Source organism: Pelophylax lessonae (genome assembly GCF_965119305.1).
Source record: "Pelophylax lessonae genome assembly, chromosome: 2".
NCBI classification, from domain to species: Eukaryota; Metazoa; Chordata; class Amphibia; order Anura; family Ranidae; genus Pelophylax; species Pelophylax lessonae.
Genome location: NC_138769.1, coordinates 6,260,753 through 6,281,979, shown reverse-complemented (window position 1 = coordinate 6,281,979; position 21,227 = coordinate 6,260,753). Strand labels below are relative to the sequence as shown.

Here is a 21,227-nt window from a genome sequence, read left to right as displayed (position 1 = left end):
CATGAAGAGTAAGAGTAAAGGGGGTGACAAGTAGAACCCTGAAGAGTAAGAGTAAAGGGGGTGCCAAGTGGGGCCCTGAAGAGTATTCTACTACATAGTTCGCCTTTCAAATACTTCACTTCAGTGGCAAGGTGAAGCAGCGGCCTTGCCGCACTCAACTTAGCTAGAAGTCCTCCAGTTGTGCATAGTTCATAAAGTTGGAGTATCCCACTCATCCCTTCTCCCATCCCAAGTTCTAAAATAGAAACAACAAAAAAAAACAAATCCTCTGGACTGTTTCCCGACTGAGCAAAACCCTTAACTGCTTGCCGACCGCTGCAAGTACATATACTGCGGCGGTCAGCCCCGTGCAGGCAACGTGATGTATGGGTACGTCACTCGCCTACGAGCCAATAGGGGGCGAGCACGCGCCGCCGGAGGTGCGCTCCCGCCCCCGCTCGTCCACGGACACCCCCGCACGTGTGCCCGGCGGACCCGAATCGCAAAGTAGGGCCTGATCAGGAAGGGGGTAAAATCTCCCGGGGCTTAAGTATTTAAAGTACTAAGAATTCATCAGTTGTTGCTATGGGTAACCCAGGGGAACCCGCTTCATGCAGCTCCCCAGGGAGTAGTGCTACACATACATATGAGGGGGGCACTCCTGCATACAGCTGCCTAAAACTGATAACTTTCCATCAGTGCAGAAACTTCTAATTCTTTATCATTATCTTTTATCCAGGTCAGAGTTCTGCTTTAGTGATTGGTCCTGTGGGCACATGATGCTGTGTGGCCTCCTGTCACGGACACATGGATTGGTCCTTTCACCATACAGACCACAGGTGACGCTTCTAGATGTCATTTTCAGTAATTGCTTCCCTTACTTTAAGCACGTCACCAGGCAGATTTACATGAGATATTTTTATCCCTGTATAGAGAGAGGTGCAGGATGTGGTGACAGACTGCTGTCATACAGGACCAGGAGGACACTCGAAGACATGTCCCTCCTCAGAATCCTCAGCCTAATCCTCAGCCTTCAGCTAGTCTGGGGTAAGAGAGCCGGCAAAGTGTGCATATGGATGGGGATAAGTACGGTGGGTGGGGGGTGATGGGTACAGCGTGGGTATAGATGTGGATGAGTAGGGTGGGTGGGGGAGGGTGATGGGCACAGTGTGGGTATGGAAGGGGATGAGTACGGTGGGTGGGGGGTGATGGGTACAGTGTGGGTATAGATGTGGATGAGTACAGTGGGTGGGGTGGGCACAGTGTGGGTATATATGTGGATGAGTAGGGTGGGTGAGGGATGATAGGCATAGTGTGGGTATGGAAGGGGTTGAGTACGGTGAGTGGGGAGTGATGGGCACAGTGTGGGTCTGGAAGAAGATGAGTAGGGTGGGTGGGGGGTGATGGGCACAGTCAGGGTATGAATGGGGAGGAGTATGGTGGGTGATGGGCACAGTGTGGGTATGGAAGGGAATGAGTACGGGGGGGGGGTGTAGGGGGGGGGGGTGATAGGCACAGTGTGCGCATGGATGGGGATGAGTAGGGTGGGTGAGGGATGATAGGTATAATGTGGGTATGGAAGGGGATGGGTACAGTGGGTGGGGGTGTTGGGCACAGTGTGGGTATGAATGTGAATGAGTAGGGTGGGTGGTGGCTGATGGACACAGTATGGGTATGTAAGGGGATGAGTACGGTGGGTGGGGGGTGATGTGCACAGTGTGGGTATGGATGAAGATGAGTAGGGTGGGTGAGGGGGCGATAGGTATAGAGTGGGTTTGGATGTGGATGAGAACGGTGGGTGATGGGCATAGTGTCGGTATGGATGTGGATGAGTACAGTGGGTGGGGGGTTATGGGCACAGTGTGGGTATGGAAGGGGATTAGTATAGTGGATGGGGTGTGATGGGCACAGCGTGGGTATAGAAGGGGATGAGAACAGTGGGTGGGAGGTGATGTGCACAGGGTGAGTATGGATGTGGATGAGTAGAGTGGGTGGGGGGTGATGGGCACAATGTGGGTATAGATGAAGATAAGTGTGGTAGGTGGAGGGTGATGGGCACAGTGTGGGTGTGGCAGGGGATTAGTATAGTGGATGGGGTGTGATGGGCACAGTGTGGGTATGGAAGGGGATGAGTAGAGTGGGTGGGGGTGATGGGCACAGTGTGGGTATAGATGAAGATAAGTGCGGTAGGTGGAGGGTGATGGCACAGTGTGGGTATGGAAGGGAATTAGTATAGTGGATGGGTGTGATGGGCACAGTGTGGGTATGGATGTGGATGAGTACAGTGGGTGAGGGGTGATGGGCACAGTGTGGGTATGGATGTGGATGAGTACAGTGGGTGGGGGGTGATGGGCACAGTGTGGGTATGTATGTGGATGAGTACAGTGGGTGGGGTGTGATGGGCACAGTGTGGTTATAGATGAAGATAAGTGCAGTAGCTGGGGGGTGATGGGCACAGTGTGGGTGTGGCAGGGGATTAGTATAGTGGATGGGGTGTGATGGGCACAGTGTGGGTATGGAAGGGGATGAGTAGAGTGGGTGGGGGTGATGGGCACAGTGTGGGTATAGATGAAGATAAGTGCGGTAGGTGGAGGGTGATGGCACAGTGTGGGTATGGAAGGGAATTAGTATAGTGGATGGGTATGATGGGCACAGTGTGGGTATGGATGTGGATGAGTACAGTGGGTGAGGGGTGATGGGCACAGTGTGGGTATGGATGTGGATGAGTACAGTGGGTGGGGGGTGATGGGCACAGTGTGGTTATAGATGAAGATAAGTGCGGTAGGTGGGGGGTGATGGGCACAGTGTGGGTATGGAAGGGAATTAGTATAGTGGATGGGGTGTGATGGGCACAGTGTGGGTATGGATGTGGATGAGTATAGTGGGTGTGGGGTGATGGGCACAGTGTGGGTATGTATGTGGATGAGTACAGTGGGTGGGGTTGATGGGCACAGTGTGGTTATAGATGAAGATAAGTGCAGTAGCTGGGGGGTGATGGGCACAGTGTGGGTGTGGCAGGGGATTAGTATAGTGGATGGGGTGTGATGGGCACAGTGTGGGTATGGAAGGGGATGAGTAGAGTGGGTGGGGGTGATGGGCACAGTGTGGGTATAGATGAAGATAAGTGCGGTAGGTGGGGGTGATGGGCACATTGTGGGTATGGAAGGGAATCAGTATAGTGGATGGGGTGTGATGGGCACAGTGTGGGTATAGAAGGGGATGAGTACAGTGGCTGGGAGGTGATGGGCACAGTGTGAGTTTGGATGTGGATGAGTACAGTGGGTGGGGGGTAATGGGCACAGTGTGGGTATGGATGTGGATGAGTACAGTGGGTGGGGGGTGATGGGCACAGTGTGGGTATAGATGAAGATAAGTGCGGTAGGTGGGGGGTGATGAGCACAGTGTGAGTATGGATGTGGATGAGTACAGTGGGTGGGGGGTGATGGGCACAGTGTGGGTATAGATGAAGATAAGTGCGGTAGGTGGGGGGGGTGATGGGCACAGTGTGGGTATAGATGAAGATAAGTGCGGTAGGTGGGGGGGGGGGGTGATGGGCACAGTGTGGGTATAGATGAAGATAAGTGCGGTAGGTGGGAGGTGATGGGCACAGTGTGAGTATGGATGTGGATGAGTACAGTGGGTGGGGGGTGATGTGCACAGTGTGGGTATGGATGTGAATGAGTAGGGTGGGTGGGGGGTGAAGGGCACAGTGTAGGTATGTAAGGTGATGAGTACGGTGGGTGGGAGGTGATGTGCACAGTGTGGGTATGGATGTGGATGAGTAGGGTGGGTGATGGGCACAGTGTGGGTATGGAAGGGAGTGATTACGGTGGGTGGGGGGTGATGGGCACAGTGTGGGTATGGAATGGGATGAGTACAAAGGCTGGAGAGTGATGGATATAATGTGGGTATGGATGGTGATGACATTGGTGGGTGGAAGGTGATTGGCACAGTGTGGGTATGGATGTGGATGAGTACAGGATTACAGTGGGTGGGGAGTGATGGGCACAGTGTGGGTATGGAAGGGGATGAGTATGATGGGTGGGGGGTGATGGGCACAGTGTGAGTATGGAAGAGATGAGTATGGTGGGTGGGGGGGGGGGGTAATTGGCACAGTTTGGGTATGGAAGGGGATGAGAAGGTTGGTTGAGGGTTTGATGGGCTCAGTGTGGATATGGAAGGGGATGAGTAGAGTGGGTGGGGGGTGATGGGCACGGTGTGAGTATGGAAGAGATGAGTATGGTGGGTGGGGGGTAATGGGCACAGTGTGATGTGAATGAGTAGGGTAGGTGAGGGATGATAGGTATAGTGTAGGTATAGAAGGGGATGAGAACAGTGGGTGGGAGGTGATGGGCACAGGGTAAGTATGGATGTGGATGAGTAGAGTGGGTGGGGGTGATGGGCACAGTGTGGGTATAGATGAAGATAAGTGCGGTAGGTGGGGGGTGATGGGCACAGTGTGGGTATGGAAGGGAATTAGTATAGTGGATGGGGTGTGATGGGCACAGTGTGGGTATGGATGTGGATGAGTACAGTGGGTGAGGGGTGATGGGCACAGTGTGGGTATGGATGTGGATGAGTACAGTGGGTGGGGGGTGATGGGCACAGTGTGGTTATAGATGAAGATAAGTGCAGTAGCTGGGGGGTGATGGGCACAGTGTGGGTGTGGCAGGGGATTAGTATAGTGGATGGGGTGTGATGGGCACAGTGTGGGTATGGAAGGGGATGAGAAGAGTGGGTGAGGGTGATGGGCACAGTGTGGGTATAGATGAAGATAAGTGCGGTAGGTGGAGGGTGATGGCACAGTGTGGGTATGGAAGGGAATTAGTATAGTGGATGGGTGTGATGGGCACAGTGTGGGTATGGATGTGGATGAGTACAGTGGGTGAGGGGTGATGGGCACAGTGTGGGTATGGATGTGGATGAGTACAGTGGGTGGGGGGTGATGGGCACAATGTGGGTATGTATGTGGATGAGTACAGTGGGTGGGGGGTGATGGGCACAGTGTGGTTATAGATGAAGATAAGTGCAGTAGCTGGGGGGTGATGGGCACAGTGTGGGTGTGGCAGGGGATTAGTATAGTGGATGGGGTGTGATGGGCACAGTGTGGGTATGGAAGGGGATGAGTAGAGTGGGTGGGGGTTATGGGCACAGTGTCGGTATGGAAGGGGATTAGTATAGTGGATGGGGTGTGATGGGCACAGCGTGGGTATAGAAGGGGATGAGAACAGTGGGTGGGAGGTGATGTGCACAGGGTGAGTATGGATGTGGATGAGTAGAGTGGGTGGGGGGTGATGGGCACAATGTGGGTATAGATGAAGATAAGTGTGGTAGGTGGAGGGTGATGGGCACAGTGTGGGTGTGGCAGGGGATTAGTATAGTGGATGGGGTGTGATGGGCACAGTGTGGGTATGGAAGGGGATGAGTAGAGTGGGTGGGGGTGATGGGCACAGTGTGGGTATAGATGAAGATAAGTGCGGTAGGTGGAGGGTGATGGCACAGTGTGGGTATGGAAGGGAATTAGTATAGTGGATGGGTGTGATGGGCACAGTGTGGGTATGGATGTGGATGAGTACAGTGGGTGAGGGGTGATGGGCACAGTGTGGGTATGGATGTGGATGAGTACAGTGGGTGGGGGGTGATGGGCACAGTGTGGGTATGTATGTGGATGAGTACAGTGGGTGGGGGGTGATGGGCACAGTGTGGTTATAGATGAAGATAAGTGCAGTAGCTGGGGGGTGATGGGCACAGTGTGGGTGTGGCAGGGGATTAGTATAGTGGATGGGGTGTGATGGGCACAGTGTGGGTATGGAAGGGGATGAGTAGAGTGGGTGGGGGTGATGGGCACAGTGTGGGTATAGATGAAGATAAGTGCGGTAGGTGGAGGGTGATGGCACAGTGTGGGTATGGAAGGGAATTAGTATAGTGGATGGGTGTGATGGGCACAGTGTGGGTATGGATGTGGATGAGTACAGTGGGTGAGGGGTGATGGGCACAGTGTGGGTATGGATGTGGATGAGTACAGTGGGTGGGGTGTGATGGGCACAGTGTGGTTATAGATGAAGATAAGTGCGGTAGGTGGGGGGTGATGGGCACAGTGTGGGTATGGAAAGGAATTAGTATAGTGGATGGGGTGTGAGGGGCACAGTGTGGGTATGGATGTGGATGAGTACAGTGCGTGAGGGGTGATGGGCACAGTGTGGGTATGTATGTGGATGAGTACAGTGGGTGGGGGTGATGGGCACAGTGTGGTTATAGATGAAGATAAGTGCAGTAGCTGGGGGGTGATGGGCACAGTGTGGGTGTGGCAGGGGATTAGTATAGTGGATGGGGTGTGATGGGCACAGTGTGGGTATGGAAGGGGATGAGTAGAGTGGGTGGGGGTGATGGGCACAGTGTGGGTATAGATGAAGATAAGTGCGGTAGGTGGGGGGTGATGAGCACAGTGTGGGTATGGAAGGGGATTAGTATAGTGGATGGGGTGTGATGGGCACAGTGTGGGTATGGATGTGGATGAGTATAGTGGGTGTGGGGTGATGGGCACAGTGTGGGTATGTATGTGGATGAGTACAGTGGGTGGGGTTGATGGGCACAGTGTGGTTATAGATGAAGATAAGTGCAGTAGCTGGGGGGTGATGGGCACAGTGTGGGTGTGGCAGGGGATTAGTATAGTGGATGGGGTGTGATGGGCACAGTGTGGGTATGGAAGGGGATGAGTAGAGTGGGTGGGGGTGAATGGCACAGTGTGGGTATAGATGAAGATAAGTGCGGTAGGTGGGGGGTGATGGGCACATTGTGGGTATGGAAGGGAATCAGTATAGTGGATGGGGTGTGATGGGCACAGTGTGGGTATAGAAGGGGATGAGTACAGTGGCTGGGAGGTGATGGGCACAGTGTGAGTTTGGATGTGGATGAGTACAGTGGGTGGGGGGTAATGGGCACAGTGTGGGTATGGATGTGGATGAGTACAGTGGGTGGGGGGTGATGGGCACAGTGTGGGTATAGATGAAGATAAGTGCGGTAGGTGGGGGGTGATGAGCACAGTGTGAGTATGGATGTGGATGAGTACAGTGGGTGGGGGGTGATGGGCACAGTGTGGGTATAGATGAAGATAAGTGCGGTAGGTGGGGGGGTGATGGGCACAGTGTGGGTATAGATGAAGATAAGTGCGGTAGGTGGGGGGGGTGATGGGCACAGTGTGGGTATAGATGAAGATAAGTGCGGTAGGTGGGAGGTGATGGGCACAGTGTGAGTATGGATGTGGATGAGTACAGTGGGTGGGGGGTGATGTGCACAGTGTGGGTATGGATGTGAATGAGTAGGGTGGGTGGGGGGTGAAGGGCACAGTGTAGGTATGTAAGGTGATGAGTACGGTGGGTGGGAGGTGATGTGCACAGTGTGGGTATGGATGTGGATGAGTAGGGTGGGTGATGGGCACAGTGTGGGTATGGAAGGGAGTGAGTACGGTGGGTGGGGGGTGATGGGCACAGTGTGGGTATGGAATGGGATGAGTACAAAGGCTGGAGAGTGATGGATATAATGTGGGTATGGATGGTGATGACATTGGTGGGTGGAAGGTGATTGGCACAGTGTGGGTATGGATGTGGATGAGTACAGGATTACAGTGGGTGGGGAGTGATGGGCACAGTGTGGGTATGGAAGGGGATGAGTATGATGGGTGGGGGTGATGGGCAAAGTGTGAGTATGGAAGAGATGAGTATGGTGGGTGGGGGGGGGGGGTAATTGGCACAGTTTGGGTATGGAAGGGGATGAGAAGGTTGGTTGAGGGTTTGATGGGCTCAGTGTGGGTATGGAAGGGGATGAGTAGAGTGGGTGGGGGGTGATGGGCACGGTGTGAGTATGGAAGAGATGAGTATGGTGGGTGGGGGGTAATGGGCACAGTGTGATGTGAATGAGTAGGGTAGGTGAGGGATGATAGGTATAGTGTAGGTATGGAAGTGGATGAGTAGGGTGGGTGGGGGGTGGTGGGCACAGTGTGGGTATGGAAGAGGATGAGAAGGGTGGGTGGGGGGGGGGTGATGGGCACAGTATGGGTATGGAAGTGTATGAGTATGGTGGGTGGGGGGGTGATGGGCACATTGTGGGTATGGAAGGGGATGAGTAGGGTGGGTGGGGGGTGATGGGTACAGTGTGGGTATGGAAGGGGATGAGTATGGTGGGTGATGGGCACGGTGTGAGTATGAAAGAGATGAGTATGGTGGGTGGGGGTTGATGGGCACAGTGTGGGTATGGAAGGGGATGAGTATGGTGCGTGGGGGGTGATGGGCACAGTGTGAGTATGAAAGAGATGAGTATGGTGGGTGGGGGTTGATGGGCACAGTTTGGGTATGGAAGAAGATGAGTATGGTGGGTGGGGGTGATGGGCATGGTGTGAGCATGGAAGAGATGAGTATGGTGGGTGATGGGCACAGTGTGGGTATGGATGTGAATGAGTAGGGTAGGTGAGGGATGATAGGTATAGTGTGGGTATGGGTGGGTATGGAAGTGATAGGTAAGGTGCATGTATGGGTGTGGATGGTGAAAAGTACGGTGGGTGGGGGGTGATGAGTATAGATGAGGATGATGACGGTGGGTGGGGATGATGAATACAGTGCTGGTATGGTGGGTATGGAAGTGGGAGGTGATAGGTAAGGTGCGTGTATGAATGTGGATGGTGATGAGTATGGTGGGTGGGGGTTGGGTGGTGTGGTGATGGGTATAGTATTGGTATGGGTGTGGATGGTGAGGAGTACGGTGGGTGGGGGTTGGGTGGTGATGAGTACAGTATAGGATATTGGTGTGGATGGTGATGAGTACGGTGGGTGAGGGTTGGGTGGTGTGGTGATGAGTACAGAACGGGTATGAGTGAGAATAGTGATGAGTATGGTGGGTGGGGGATGGGTGGTGTGGTGATGAGTACAGTGTGGGTAAGGGTGTCAATGGGGATGAGTATGGTGGGTGGGGGTTGGGTAGTGTGGTAATGGGTACAGTATGGGTAAGGGTGTGGATGGTGATGAGTATGGTGGGTGGGGGATGGGTAATGTGGTGATATGAGGGCGATGGATACAGAATGGGTATGGGTGTGGATGGTGATGAGTTTGGTGAGTGGGGGTTGGGTAGTGTGTTGGTATGAGGGTGCTGATTAGTAGGGTGGGTGAGGGTTGGGTGGTGTGGTGATGAGTACAGAACGGGTATGAGTGTGGATGGTGATGATTACGGTGGGTGGGGGTTGGGTGGTGTGGTGATGGGTACAGTATGGGTATGGGTGTGGATGGTGATTAGTACAGTGGGTGGGGGTTGGCTAGTGTGAGTATGGGTGGGGGTTGGGTAGTGTGGGTATGGGTGTGGATGGTGATTAGTACAGTGGGTGGGGGTTGGGTAGTGTGGGTATGGGTGTGGATGGTGATTAGTACAGTGGGTGGGGGTTGGGTAGTGTGGGTATGGGTGTGGATGGTGATTAGTACAGTGGGTGGGGTTTGGATAGTGTGGGTATGGGTGGGGGTTGGGTAGTGTGGTGGGGGTGGATCAACTTTACCTATAAATATTAGTACCCAGTTATATTATGTATACCCAGGAAAGAATCCAGGACTTTTTTATAGCAATCTACTGAGCTGGCCAGAACCACCTCTTGAGGGAGTCTATTCCACATTTTCACAGCTCTTACTGTGAAGAAACCTTTCCTTATTCTTAAAGTGAATAACTCAACACCAAGTTCACTATATGGACCCCTTATGTATTTATACATGGAGATCATATCCCCCCCTTTTGTATTTATACACAGTTATCATATACCCCTTATGTATTTATACATAGTGATCATATCCCCCCTTAATCTCCTCTTCTCAAGAGAGAATAAATTCAGTTCCTCTAATCTCTCCTCATAGCTGAGCTCCTCAATGCCTCTTATCAGTTTGGTTGCCCTTCTCTGCACTTTCTCCAGTTCCCTGATATCCTTTTTGAGAACTGGTGCCCAAAACTGAACTGTATATTCCAGATGAGGTCTTACCAATGATTTGTACAGATGATGTCTATCTCTCTAGAGTCCATGCCTCTGTTAATACGAGAAAGGACTTTGCTTGATTTGGAAACCGCAGCTTGGCATTGCATGCTATTATTAAGCTTATGATCTACCAGAACACTCAGATCCTTCTCCACCACTGACTCCTCCAAATCCTTCTTCACCATTGACTCCTCCAAATCCTTCTTCACCATTGACTCCCCCAGATCCTTCTCCACCATTGGCTCCCCCAGATCCTTCTCCACCATTGACTCCCCCAGATCCTTCTCCACCATTGACTCCTCCAGATCCTTCTCCACCATTGACTCCCCCAGATCCTTCTCCACCATTGACTCCCCCAGATCCTTCTCCACCATTGACTCCCCCAGATCCTTCTCCACCATTTACTCCCCCAGATCCTTCTCCACCATTGACTCCCCCAGATCCTTCTCCACCATTGGCTCCCCCAGATCCTCCTCCACCATTGATTCCCACAGATCCTTCTCCACCATTGGCTCCCCCAGATCCTTCTCCACCATTGGCTCCCCCAGATCCTTCTCCTCCATTGACTCCCCCAGATCCTTCTCCGCCATTGATTCCCCCCAGATCCTTCTCCGCCATTGATTCCCCCAGATCCTTCTCAACCATTGACTCCCCCAGATCCTTCTCCACCATTGACTCCCCCAGATCCTTCTCCACCATTGACTCCCCGAGATCCTTTTCCACCATTGATTTTCCCAGATCCTTCTCCACTATTGACTCCCCCAGATCATTTTCCACCATTGATTCCCCCAGATCCTTCTCCACCATTGACTCCCCCAGATCCTTCTCCACCATTGGCTCCCCCAGATCCTTCTCCACCATTGTCTCCCCCAGATCCTTCTCCACCATTGACTCCCCCAGATCCTTCTCCACCATTGATTCCCCCCAGATCCTTCTCCGCCATTGATTCCCCCAGATCCTTCTCAACAATTGACTCCCCCAGATCCTTCTCCACCATTGACTCCCCCAGATCCTTCCCCACCATTGATTCCCCCAGATCCTTCTCCACCATTGACTCCCCGAGATCCTTTTCCACCATTGATTTTCTCAGATCCTTCTCCACCATTGACTCCCCCAGATCATTTTCCACCATTGATTCCCCCAGATCCTTCTCCACCATTGATTCCCCCAGATCCTTCTCCACCATTGACTCCCCCAGATGCTTCTCCACCATTGGCTCCCACGGATCCTTCTCCAACATTGACTCCCCCAGATCCTTCTCCACCATTGATTCCTCCAGATCCCTCTCCCCCATGGACTCACCCAAGTCCTTTTCAACCATTGATTCCCCCAGATCCTTCCCCACCATTGATTCCCCAGATCCTTCTCCACCATTGACTCCCCCAGATCATTTTCCACCATTGATTCCCCCAGATCCTTCTCCACCATTGATTCCCCCAGATCCTTCTCCACCATTGACTCCCCCAGATGCTTCTCCACCATTGGCTCCCACGGATCCTTCTCCAACATTGACTCCCCCAGATCCTTCTCCACCACTGACTCCCCCAGATCATTCTCCACCATTGACTCCCCCAGATGCATTTCCACCATTGATTCCCCCAGATCCTCCTCCACCATTGACTCCCACAGATCCTTCTCCACCATTCACTCCCCCAGATCCTTCTCCACTATTGGCTCCCCAGATCCTTCTCCACCATTGACTCCCCCAGATCCTTCTCCACCATTGACTCCCCCAGATCCTTCTCCACCATTGACTCCCCCAGATCCATTTCCACCATTGATGCCCCCAGATCCTCCTCCAACATTGATTCCCACAGATCTTTCTCCACGATTGACTCCCCCAGATCCTTCTCCACCATTGACTCCCCCAGATCCTTCTCCACCATTTCCTCCCCCAGATCCTTCTCCACCATTGACTCCCCCAGATCCTTCTCCACCATTGGCTCCCCCAGATCCTTCTCCACCATTGACTCCCCCAGATCCTTCTCCACCATTGATTCCCCCCAGATCCTTCTCCGCCATTGATTCCCCCAGATCCTTCTCAACCATTGACTCCCCCAGATCCTTCTCCACCATTGACTCCCCCAGATCCTTCCCCACCATTGATTCTCCCAGATCCTTCTCCACCATTGACTCCCCGAGATCCTTTTCCACCATTGATTTTCCCAGATCCTTCTCCACCATTGACTCCCCCAGATCATTTTCCACCATTGATTCCCCCAGATCCTTCTCCACCATTGATTCCCCCAGATCCTTCTCCACCATTGACTCCCCCAGATGCTTCTCCACCATTGGCTCCCACGGATCCTTCTCCAACATTGACTCCCCCAGATCCTTCTCCACCATTGATTCCTCCAGATCCTTCTCCCCCATGGACTCACCCAAGTCCTTTTCCACCATTGATTCCCCCAGATCCTTCCCCACCATTGATTCCCCAGATCCTTCTCCACCATTGACTCCCCCAGATTATTTTCCACCATTGATTCCCCCAGATCCTTCTCCACCATTGATTCCCCCAGATCCTTCTCCACCATTGACTCCCCCAGATGCTTCTCCACCATTGGCTCCCACGGATCCTTCTCCAACATTGACTCCCCCAGATCCTTCTCCACCACTGACTCCCCCAGATCATTCTCCACCATTGACTCCCCCAGATGCATTTCCACCATTGATTCCCCCAGATCCTCCTCCACCATTGACTCCCACAGATCCTTCTCCACCATTGACTCCCCCAGATCCTTCTCCACCATTGGCTCCCCAGATCCTTCTCCACCATTGACTCCCCCAGATCCTTCTCCACCATTGACTCCCCCAGATCCTTCTCCACCATTGACTCCCCCAGATCCTTCTCCACCATTGACTCCCCCAGATCCATTTCCACCATTGATGCCCCCAGATCCTCCTCCACCATTGATTCCCACAGATCTTTCTCCACCATTGACTCCCCCAGATCCTTCTTCACCATTGGCTCCCCCAGATCCTTCTCCACCATTTCCTCCCCCAGATCCTTCTCCACCATTGACTCCCCCAGATCCTTCTCCGCCATTGACTCCCCCAGATCCTTCTCCACAATTGGCTCCCCATTGGCAAACCATAGCAGTCATGATGTGAAATCAGCACATTACACATCACTGTTAAGATATCTTCCCCTGTGCACAGTCTCTCTCCTTCCCTTAGTACTTAGCTGGCTCTGACTGTCATAGGTTCTATGCATCTAGCTCATGACTCCCTGCAGATTGTGTAAGTTTTCCCACTTACAAAGAAATGGCGGGTGTTTAATTTTTAACATAGGTGTATTTTATATGATAGAGACAGAATATCAACCAAAAAAAATCCAGAAAAAACACGATACAAATGTTATAAATGTAGTAGCAGTTCAATGAGTAAAATTAAGTATTTGATCCCCAAGCAAAACATGACTTAGTAGCTGGTGGAGAAACCCTTGTTGGCAAGCACAGAGATAAGGGGTTTCTCGCAGTTAGTGACCAGCTTTGCACACTTCCCAGGAGAGATTTAGGTCCACTCTTCTTTACAGATCTTCTCTAAATCCTTAAGGTTTCTTGACTGTCTCTTGGCACCTCAAAGTTTTCAGCTCCCACCATAAATTTCTATAGGATTAAGGTCTGGAGACTGGCTAGTCCAATCCATGGTCTTAATATGCTTTGTCTTGAGCCACTATTTGTTGCCTTGGTGGTATGTTTTGGGTCATTGTCATGCTGGAAGACCCATTCACAACCCATCTTCAGTGTTCTGGTTGAGGGAAGAAGGTTCTCATCCAATATTTTACAATACATGGTCTCATCCATTGGCCCCTCAATGCAGCAAAGTTGGCCTGTACCTTTAGCAGAGAAACAGCCCCAAAGCATAATGTTTCCACCTCAACTGTAGTGATGGTGTTCTTAGGGTCATAGTCACCATTTTTCTTCCTCCAAACACGGCGAGTCCCCTTCCTCAAGAAGTCATATGTTCAATCAAATGAACATCTAAATGATTCAGAGAAGGATTGGGAGAAAGTGCTGTGGTCAGATGAGACCAAAATTGAGCTCTTTGACATTAACTTGACTTGCCATATTTAGAGGAAGAAAAATGCTGACTATGACCCTTAGAACACCAACCCTACGGTCAAATATTTGATTAGAAGTCGCATCCAAGTCGGATCATGATGATCCGACTTCTGATGTGATTTTTGCTCTAAAGATCTTAAAGGGGAGCCACACACCAAAATGTAAAAAAAAAATGGCGTAGGGGCCCCTTTCAAAATCGATACCGGACCCTTAGCCGAGCATGCAGCCGGGCGGGTCAGGAAAGGGGAGGAAACAAGCGAGCAGCCTGACCTCTGAGGCAGGGGGGCTCTGCTCTGTTAACAACCCTGGGCGGTGGTTGTAGGGGTCTGCATGCAGGGAGCTTATAGGAATCTGGAAGTTCCCCTTAACAAGGGGGCCCCCAGATACTGGTCCCCCATGTGAATGAGTATGGGGTACATTGTACCCCTACCCATTCACCGCCAAAAAAGGCAGTGTAGTGTAAAGACAAGAGACTGTTCTGAGAAGTCCTTTATTAAAAATCTTCCTCTGATCTTCTCCCTCTGGTCTTTTTCCTCCGATCTTCCCCTTCCAATCTTCTCCCTCCGGTGTGCTTCCTCTGGTCTTCTGCCTCTAGTCCTATCTGCCTCTGGACTTCTCCGCCGCTGTTGTCTTCCCTGTCGCCAACCCGGTCCTCCTCTGATGCTATGTCCCGTGATTATGCTAAGTCCACTCTCTGCCGGCTCTTATATAGCCATGGGACATGGCCATCTGGTGACATCACCAGGAGACCCCGCCCCTTGTGACATCACGTGACAATACAAGGGTCAGGGTCTCCTGGTAACTTCACAGGATGGCCACACCCCATGGCTATATAAGAACAGGCAGAGAGTGAACTTGGCATAATCACAAGACACAGCGTCGGAGAAGGACTGGGTTGTCAGCAGAGAATGGGACAAGGGATTGCTATGGTCTTCCAGACTCCCTGAGATAATCACTAAGCTCTTGTAAGAGCTTGTGTAAGAGCTTGTTCTGCTGCACTCTCTGGGGAAAGAGGTTCACCCACGGGAACCTGGAGCCTTGTCGTAGGTCCAGGGTGGGTAGGAGATGGCGAGACCCTAACCAAGCTGCGGCGGTTTGTGGGGTCTGAAGTGGTTACGGTGTCTGGTGGAGTGCTTGGAGCCCTTGGGAAGTACTAGGAGCATCTGACAACGGAGGTACCCGGTCAGGGTGCTGGTTGATTCATTGCAGTGGTCAACTACATTATTTTTCTTGTACATGTCTGGTCAATATATGCTGCGACTGAATTGGTAAATTTGATAGAAGATACCACCACATATCACTCAATCAGTCAAACAAGGAACCCCAGTGAACTGATTGGAACTAGTGTAGATGCCATAGAAAGCCATCTATAGGTAGTTGGGGTTACCTTTCCTTGAAGGGTTGGAAATGATCTCCCAAGGCCGACAGGTAGTATGCAGCCCAAATTTAGATTAATTCTGAGCAGATTATTTCATATTATTACCAAGGATTCATCTGACCTTCTATAGGTAGTTGGGGATCTCTTTCCTTGAAGGGTTGGAGGTGACCTCCACTGCCTTAGGAGAGATAATTAGCTCAAAGAAGCAGGTGGTAGGGAATAGCAGACATTGCCCTGCTAATGAGGAGTGGTAGTATTAAAGCCAAAGTGGGTTCATGCGGAGCTTATCATCTCACATCATTGCTCAGGATTTATCTAGCCATCTATACATAGTTGGGCTTCCCTTTCCCCAACCCTTTGAAGAAACAATTAGCTCTAAGAAGCAGGTGGATGGGAATGGAAGATTGCCCTGCTAATAGGAAGGGTTAGTATTAAGCCCAGTGTGGGTCCAGGCTGGCCAGGGTTCATCTGACCATCTATAGGTAGTTGAGGATCTCTTTCCTTGAAGGGGTGGAGGTGACCTCCCCAACCTTAGAAGAGACAATTAGTTCAAAGAAGCAGGTGGTTATGGATAGCAGACATTGCCCTGCTTATGGGAAGGGGTAGTAATAAACCCAATGTAGGTTCATGCTGAGCTTATCATCTCACATCATCACTGAAGATTCATCTGGCCATCTATACATAGCTGGGCTTCTCTTTTCCCAAGCCTTTTAAGAGACAATTATCTCAAAGAAGCAAGTGGATGAGAATGGCAGACATTGCCCTGCTAATGGAAAGGGCTAGTATTAAGCCCAATGTTGGTCCAGGCTGGCCAGGACTTACTGCATCTGGCCATCTATAGGTAGTTGGGGTTCCCTTTCCTTGAAGGGTTGGAGTTGACCTCTCAAGGCTTAGGAGAGACAATTAGCTCAAAGAAGAAGGTGCTTGGGGATGGCAGACATTGGCCTGCTAATGAGGAGGAGAAGTATTAAGCCCACTGTGGGTTCATGCTGAGCTTATCATCTCACATCATTACCCAAGGCTATCTGGCTATCTATGCATAGTTGGGCTTCCCTTTTCCCAAGCCTTTGAAGAGACAATTAGCTCAAAAAGGAAGCAGATGAATGAGAATAGCAGACATTGCCCTGCTAAAGGGAAGGGGTAGTATTAAGCCCAATGTGGGTCCAGGCTTGCCAGGATTCATCTGGCCATCTATAGGTAGTTCCGTAGTAGGGGATCTCTTTCTATTAAGGGTTGGGGGTGATCTCCCAAGCCTTTGGAGAGACAAAAAGCTAAAAGAAACTGTCGGATAGAAATAGCAGACAATGCCCTGTTAATGGAAAGGGGTAGCATGAAGCCCATTGCGGGATTAGGCTGAGCTGATTGGCTCACATCATTACCCAGTATTCATCTGGCCATCTATAAGTAGTTGGGGTTCCCTTTCCTTAAAGAGTTGGAGTTGATCTCCCAAGCTTTTGCTTAAAGATGCAGGAGGATGGGGATGGTAGACATTGGCATGCAAATGGGGAGGGGTAGTATTAAGCTAATGTGGGTTCAGACTGAGCTGATTGGCTCATATCATTACCCAGGATTCCTCTGGCCATCCATAATATATGTAGTTGGAGTTCCCTTTTCCCAAGCCATCGGAGAGACTGTTAGCTCAAAGAACCAGGAGGGTGGGCACAGTAGACATTGCCCTGCTAATGAGCAGGGGTATTATTAGGCCCCGCCTCCAAGGCATTCCTATCCAGCTCTGAATTACTGTTTTTTTCATCAAATTATGAGAGATTTTGGACAAACATCCTATTTGTTTGTTTGTTTATTGGAGGCTTGGGCAGCAGCATGGAGAGGGTCTCTATGAGGCTCATAACTGTTCATGATGCTGATGGCAAATGTCAATCAAAGAGTTCCTGGAATTTTTCAAGTACCCATTATCTTTTATTAGGATAAAGCTGTAGAACTGTAGAAGCCCAGCTACAGCTGTTGCGTTACTTCCCATAATCCCCTGGAGGTGGCGCTGCTGTACCAGGAGTTGTTGTATCCCTCCCTGAATAGAGCCAGCCCTCTGCTCCTAATTTTCTTACAACCTAACCCCCTAGCAGGGATGAGGCAAAGGTACCTGAGTTCAGTTGGAGGCGGGTTCATTGAAAATTACTGAAGCTGGGGTGCCGAATCTGAACCTCGTTGAAGTCGATGGGAGACAAAAGTTAGAAAACAATTATATCAATTTATTTTCTAGGCTAATAGGCAAGGGATATAAAACACATAGCATGGAGGGCTGAAATGAATGTCAAGGTGGAACCCACGCAAAAATAAAACCAGAAAAATGGAATGGAGACCTCCAAATACTAATTTAAGAGGGAACCCCATGCAAAATTTAAGAAAAAAGCATGGGGTTCCCCTAAAACTAGTAGCTGGCACTTATCCCCCCTTCTGAACCATACCAGCGTGTCCCCCCTTCTGAACCATACCAGCGTGTCCCCCCTTCTGAACCATACCAGCGTGTCCCCCCTTCTGAACCATACCAGCGTGTCCCCACTTCTGAACCATACCAGCGTGTCCCCCCTTCTGAACCATACCAGGGTGTCCCCCCTTCTGAACAATACCAGCGTGTCCCCCCTTCTGAACCATACCAGGGTGTCCCCCCTTCTGAACAATACCAGCGTGTCCCCCCTTCTGAACAATACCAGCGTGTCCCCACTTCTGAACCATACCAGCGTGTCCCCCCCCTTCTGAACCATACCAGCGTGTCCCCCCCTTCTGAACCATACCAGCGTGTCCCCCCTTCTGAACAATACCAGCGTGTCCCCACTTCTGAACCATACCAGCGTGTCCCCCCTTCTGAACCATACCAGCGTGTCCCCCCTTCTGAACAATACCAGCGTGTCCCCCCTTCTGAACCATACCAGCGTGTCCCCCCCCTTCTGAACCATACCAGCGTGTCCCCCCTTCTGAACCATACCAGCGTGTCCCCCCTTCTGAACAATACCAGCGTGTCCCCACTTCTGAACAATACCAGCGTGTCCCCCCTTCTGAACAATACCAGCGTGTCCCCCCCTTCTGAACCATACCAGCGTGTTCCCCCTTCTGAACAATACCAGCGTGTCCCCCCTTCTGAACCATACCAGCGTGTCCCCCCTTCTGAACCATACCAGCGTGTTCCCCCTTCTGAACAATACCAGCGTGTCCCCCCTTCTGAACCATACCAGCGTGTCCCCCCTTCTGAACAATACCAGCGTGTCCCCCTTCTGAACCATACCAGCGTGTCCCCCCTTCTGAACAATACCAGCGTGTCCCCCCTTCTGAACCATACCAGCGTGTCCCCCCTTCTGAACAATACCAGCGTGTCCCCCCTTCTGAACCATACCAGCGTGTCCCCCCTTCTGAACAATACCAGCGTGTCCCCCCTTCTGAACCATACCAGCGTGTCCCCCCTTCTGAACAATACCAGCGTGTCCCCACTTCTGAACCATACCAGCGTGTTCCCCCTTCTGAACCATACCAGCGTGTCCCCCCTTCTGAACCATACCAGGGTGTCCCCCCTTCTGAACAGTACCATCGTGTCCCCACTTCTGAACAATACCAGCGTGTCCCCACTTCTGAACAATACCAGCGTGTCCCCCCTTCTGAACCATACCAGCGTGTCCCCCCTTCTGAACAATACCAGGGTGTCCCCCCTTCTGAACCATACCAGTGTGTCCAGCCAACCACTGTCCCCAACCCAGCGACTGCCCGTCCACGAATGATAGACCCAGTGTTTGAGAGCTGAGTATAAACAAAGGGGCGGGTCTCCTGGGCGACATCATTGACCAAATATGGACACACCCATAATTGATCAGTGAAAGTCCCTTTGTTTGCTGGCCGTGGGTTCCCGACCAGAAAAAGAATGGGGCCGCATGACATCACTGGCTGCTAAGGATGGTGGCACCCAAAGAAAGTAAAATCTTTACCGAACTTACCATACCTCCTAGCACCTAATGTACAGAGTATGGAGGCACAGGGTTAGTGTAGGCCTACATTGTAATATATTAAATCCTCATTCATAGAAGAGACAATGTCTACCACCCATCTCCATTACAGGGTCCATCCCCTCCCCCACCACCCATCGTTCCACTCTCACACAATGATGTTTACCGAGTTGCAGGTGTGGTATAATGGGGGATATTTTCAGTTCATCCTCGTATCTCTCACTTCCCCTTTTCTGGTAGAAACTCCTTCACAATAGATGTGTCCTTCTACGGTCTTCAGGCTGCAGTATGAGATAACATTTCTCAGTCTCACATAACATCTTCCAGGAGGACATTTTGTAATCCCTTCACCTCCGAACGGCACAACATCTACTGCTACTGTGTAAGCTCTGACCAATCCCTGTGTAAGCTCTAACCAATCCCTGTGTAAGCTCTGACCAATCCCTGTGTAAGCTCTGACCAATCCCTGTGTAAGCTCTGACCAGTCCATGTGTAAGCTCTGACCAGTCCCTGTGTAAGCTCTGACCAATCCCTGTGTAAGCTCTGACCAATCCCTGTGTAAGCTCTAACCAATCCCTGTGTAAGCTCTGACCAGTCCCTGTGTAAGCTCTGACCAGTCCCTGTGTATGCTCTGACCAGTCCCTGTGTAAGCTCTGACCAATCCCTGTGTAAGCTCTGACCAATCCCTGTGTAAGCTCTGACCAATCCCTGTGTAAGCTCTGACCAATCCCTGTGTAAGCTCTGACCAATCCCTGTGTATGCTCTGACCAGTCCCTGTGTATGCTCTGACCAGTCTATGTAAGCTCTAACCAGTCCCTGTGTAAGCTCTGACCAGTCCCTGTGTAAGCTCTGACCAGTCTGTGTATGCTCTAACCAGTCCCTGTGTAAGCTCTGACCAGTCCCTGTGTAAGCTCTGACCAGTCCCTGTGTAAGCTCTGACCAGTCCCTGTGTATGCTCTAACTAGTCCCTGTGTATGCTCTCACCAGTCTGTGTGTAAGCTCTGACCAGTCCCTGTGTATGCTCTAATCAGTCCCTGTGTAAGCTCTAACCATTCCATGTGTATGCTCTGACCAGTCTGTGTGTAAGCTCTAACCAGTCCCTGTGTATGCTCTAATCAGTCCCTGTGTAAGCTCTGACCAGTCCCTGTGTAAGCTCTAACCAGTCCCTGTGTATGCTCTGACCAGTCCATGTGTATGCTCTTACCAGTCTGTGTGTAAGCTCTGACCAGTCCCTGTGTAAGCTCTGACCAGTCGTGTGTAAACTCTGACCAGTCCCTGTGTAAGCTCTGACCAGTCCCTGTGTAAGCTCTGACCAGTCCCTGTGTTTGCTCTGACCAGTCCCTGTGTATGCTCTAATCAGTCCCTGTGTAAGCTCTGACCAGTCCCTCTGTAAGCTCTAACCAGTCCCTGTGTATGCTCTGACCAGTCTGTGTGTAAGCTCTGACCTGTCCCTGTGTATGCACTAACCAGTCCCTGTGTATGCTCTGACCAGTCCCTGTGTAAGCTCTGACCAGTCCCTGTGTAAACTCTGACCAGTCCCTGTGTAAGCTCTAACCAGTCCCTGTGTAAGCTCTATTCATTCTACATGCAAACTCTATCATGTTTTTGTGTAACCTCTCTGTAATATCCATGTAATTCATCTTCTCTCCTAAAGACGTACAACATAAACTGTATGTTCAGTTCAGAAAAGTGTTCTCATAGTGGAACTCCTCCATGCACCGCGTTCATTCAGTTCCTCCCCTTCAGTCCTTTAACTCCCAAAACATAACCACAGATTATATATGAAACTCTCTATAGAATGATGTCACGTCTCTGTCCGTACATCTCTATACATTGTAATAATGACTCTTCCTATAGAA

General features: G+C 51.1%; 1 protein-coding gene across 1 annotated transcript in view; it reads left to right on the top strand.

Moving 5' to 3' along the window:
- The first annotated feature begins 944 nt into the window (after positions 1-944).
- Positions 945-21,227, top strand: part of LOC309546892 (uncharacterized protein) — an 85,869-nt gene continuing 65,586 nt past the window's right edge. The window contains exon 1 of the mRNA XM_082246586.1: positions 945-1,026. Coding sequence (XP_082102712.1) covers positions 975-1,026 — 52 coding nt within the window. The 5' untranslated portion in view covers positions 945-974. The remainder of the gene's footprint in view (positions 1,027-21,227) is intronic.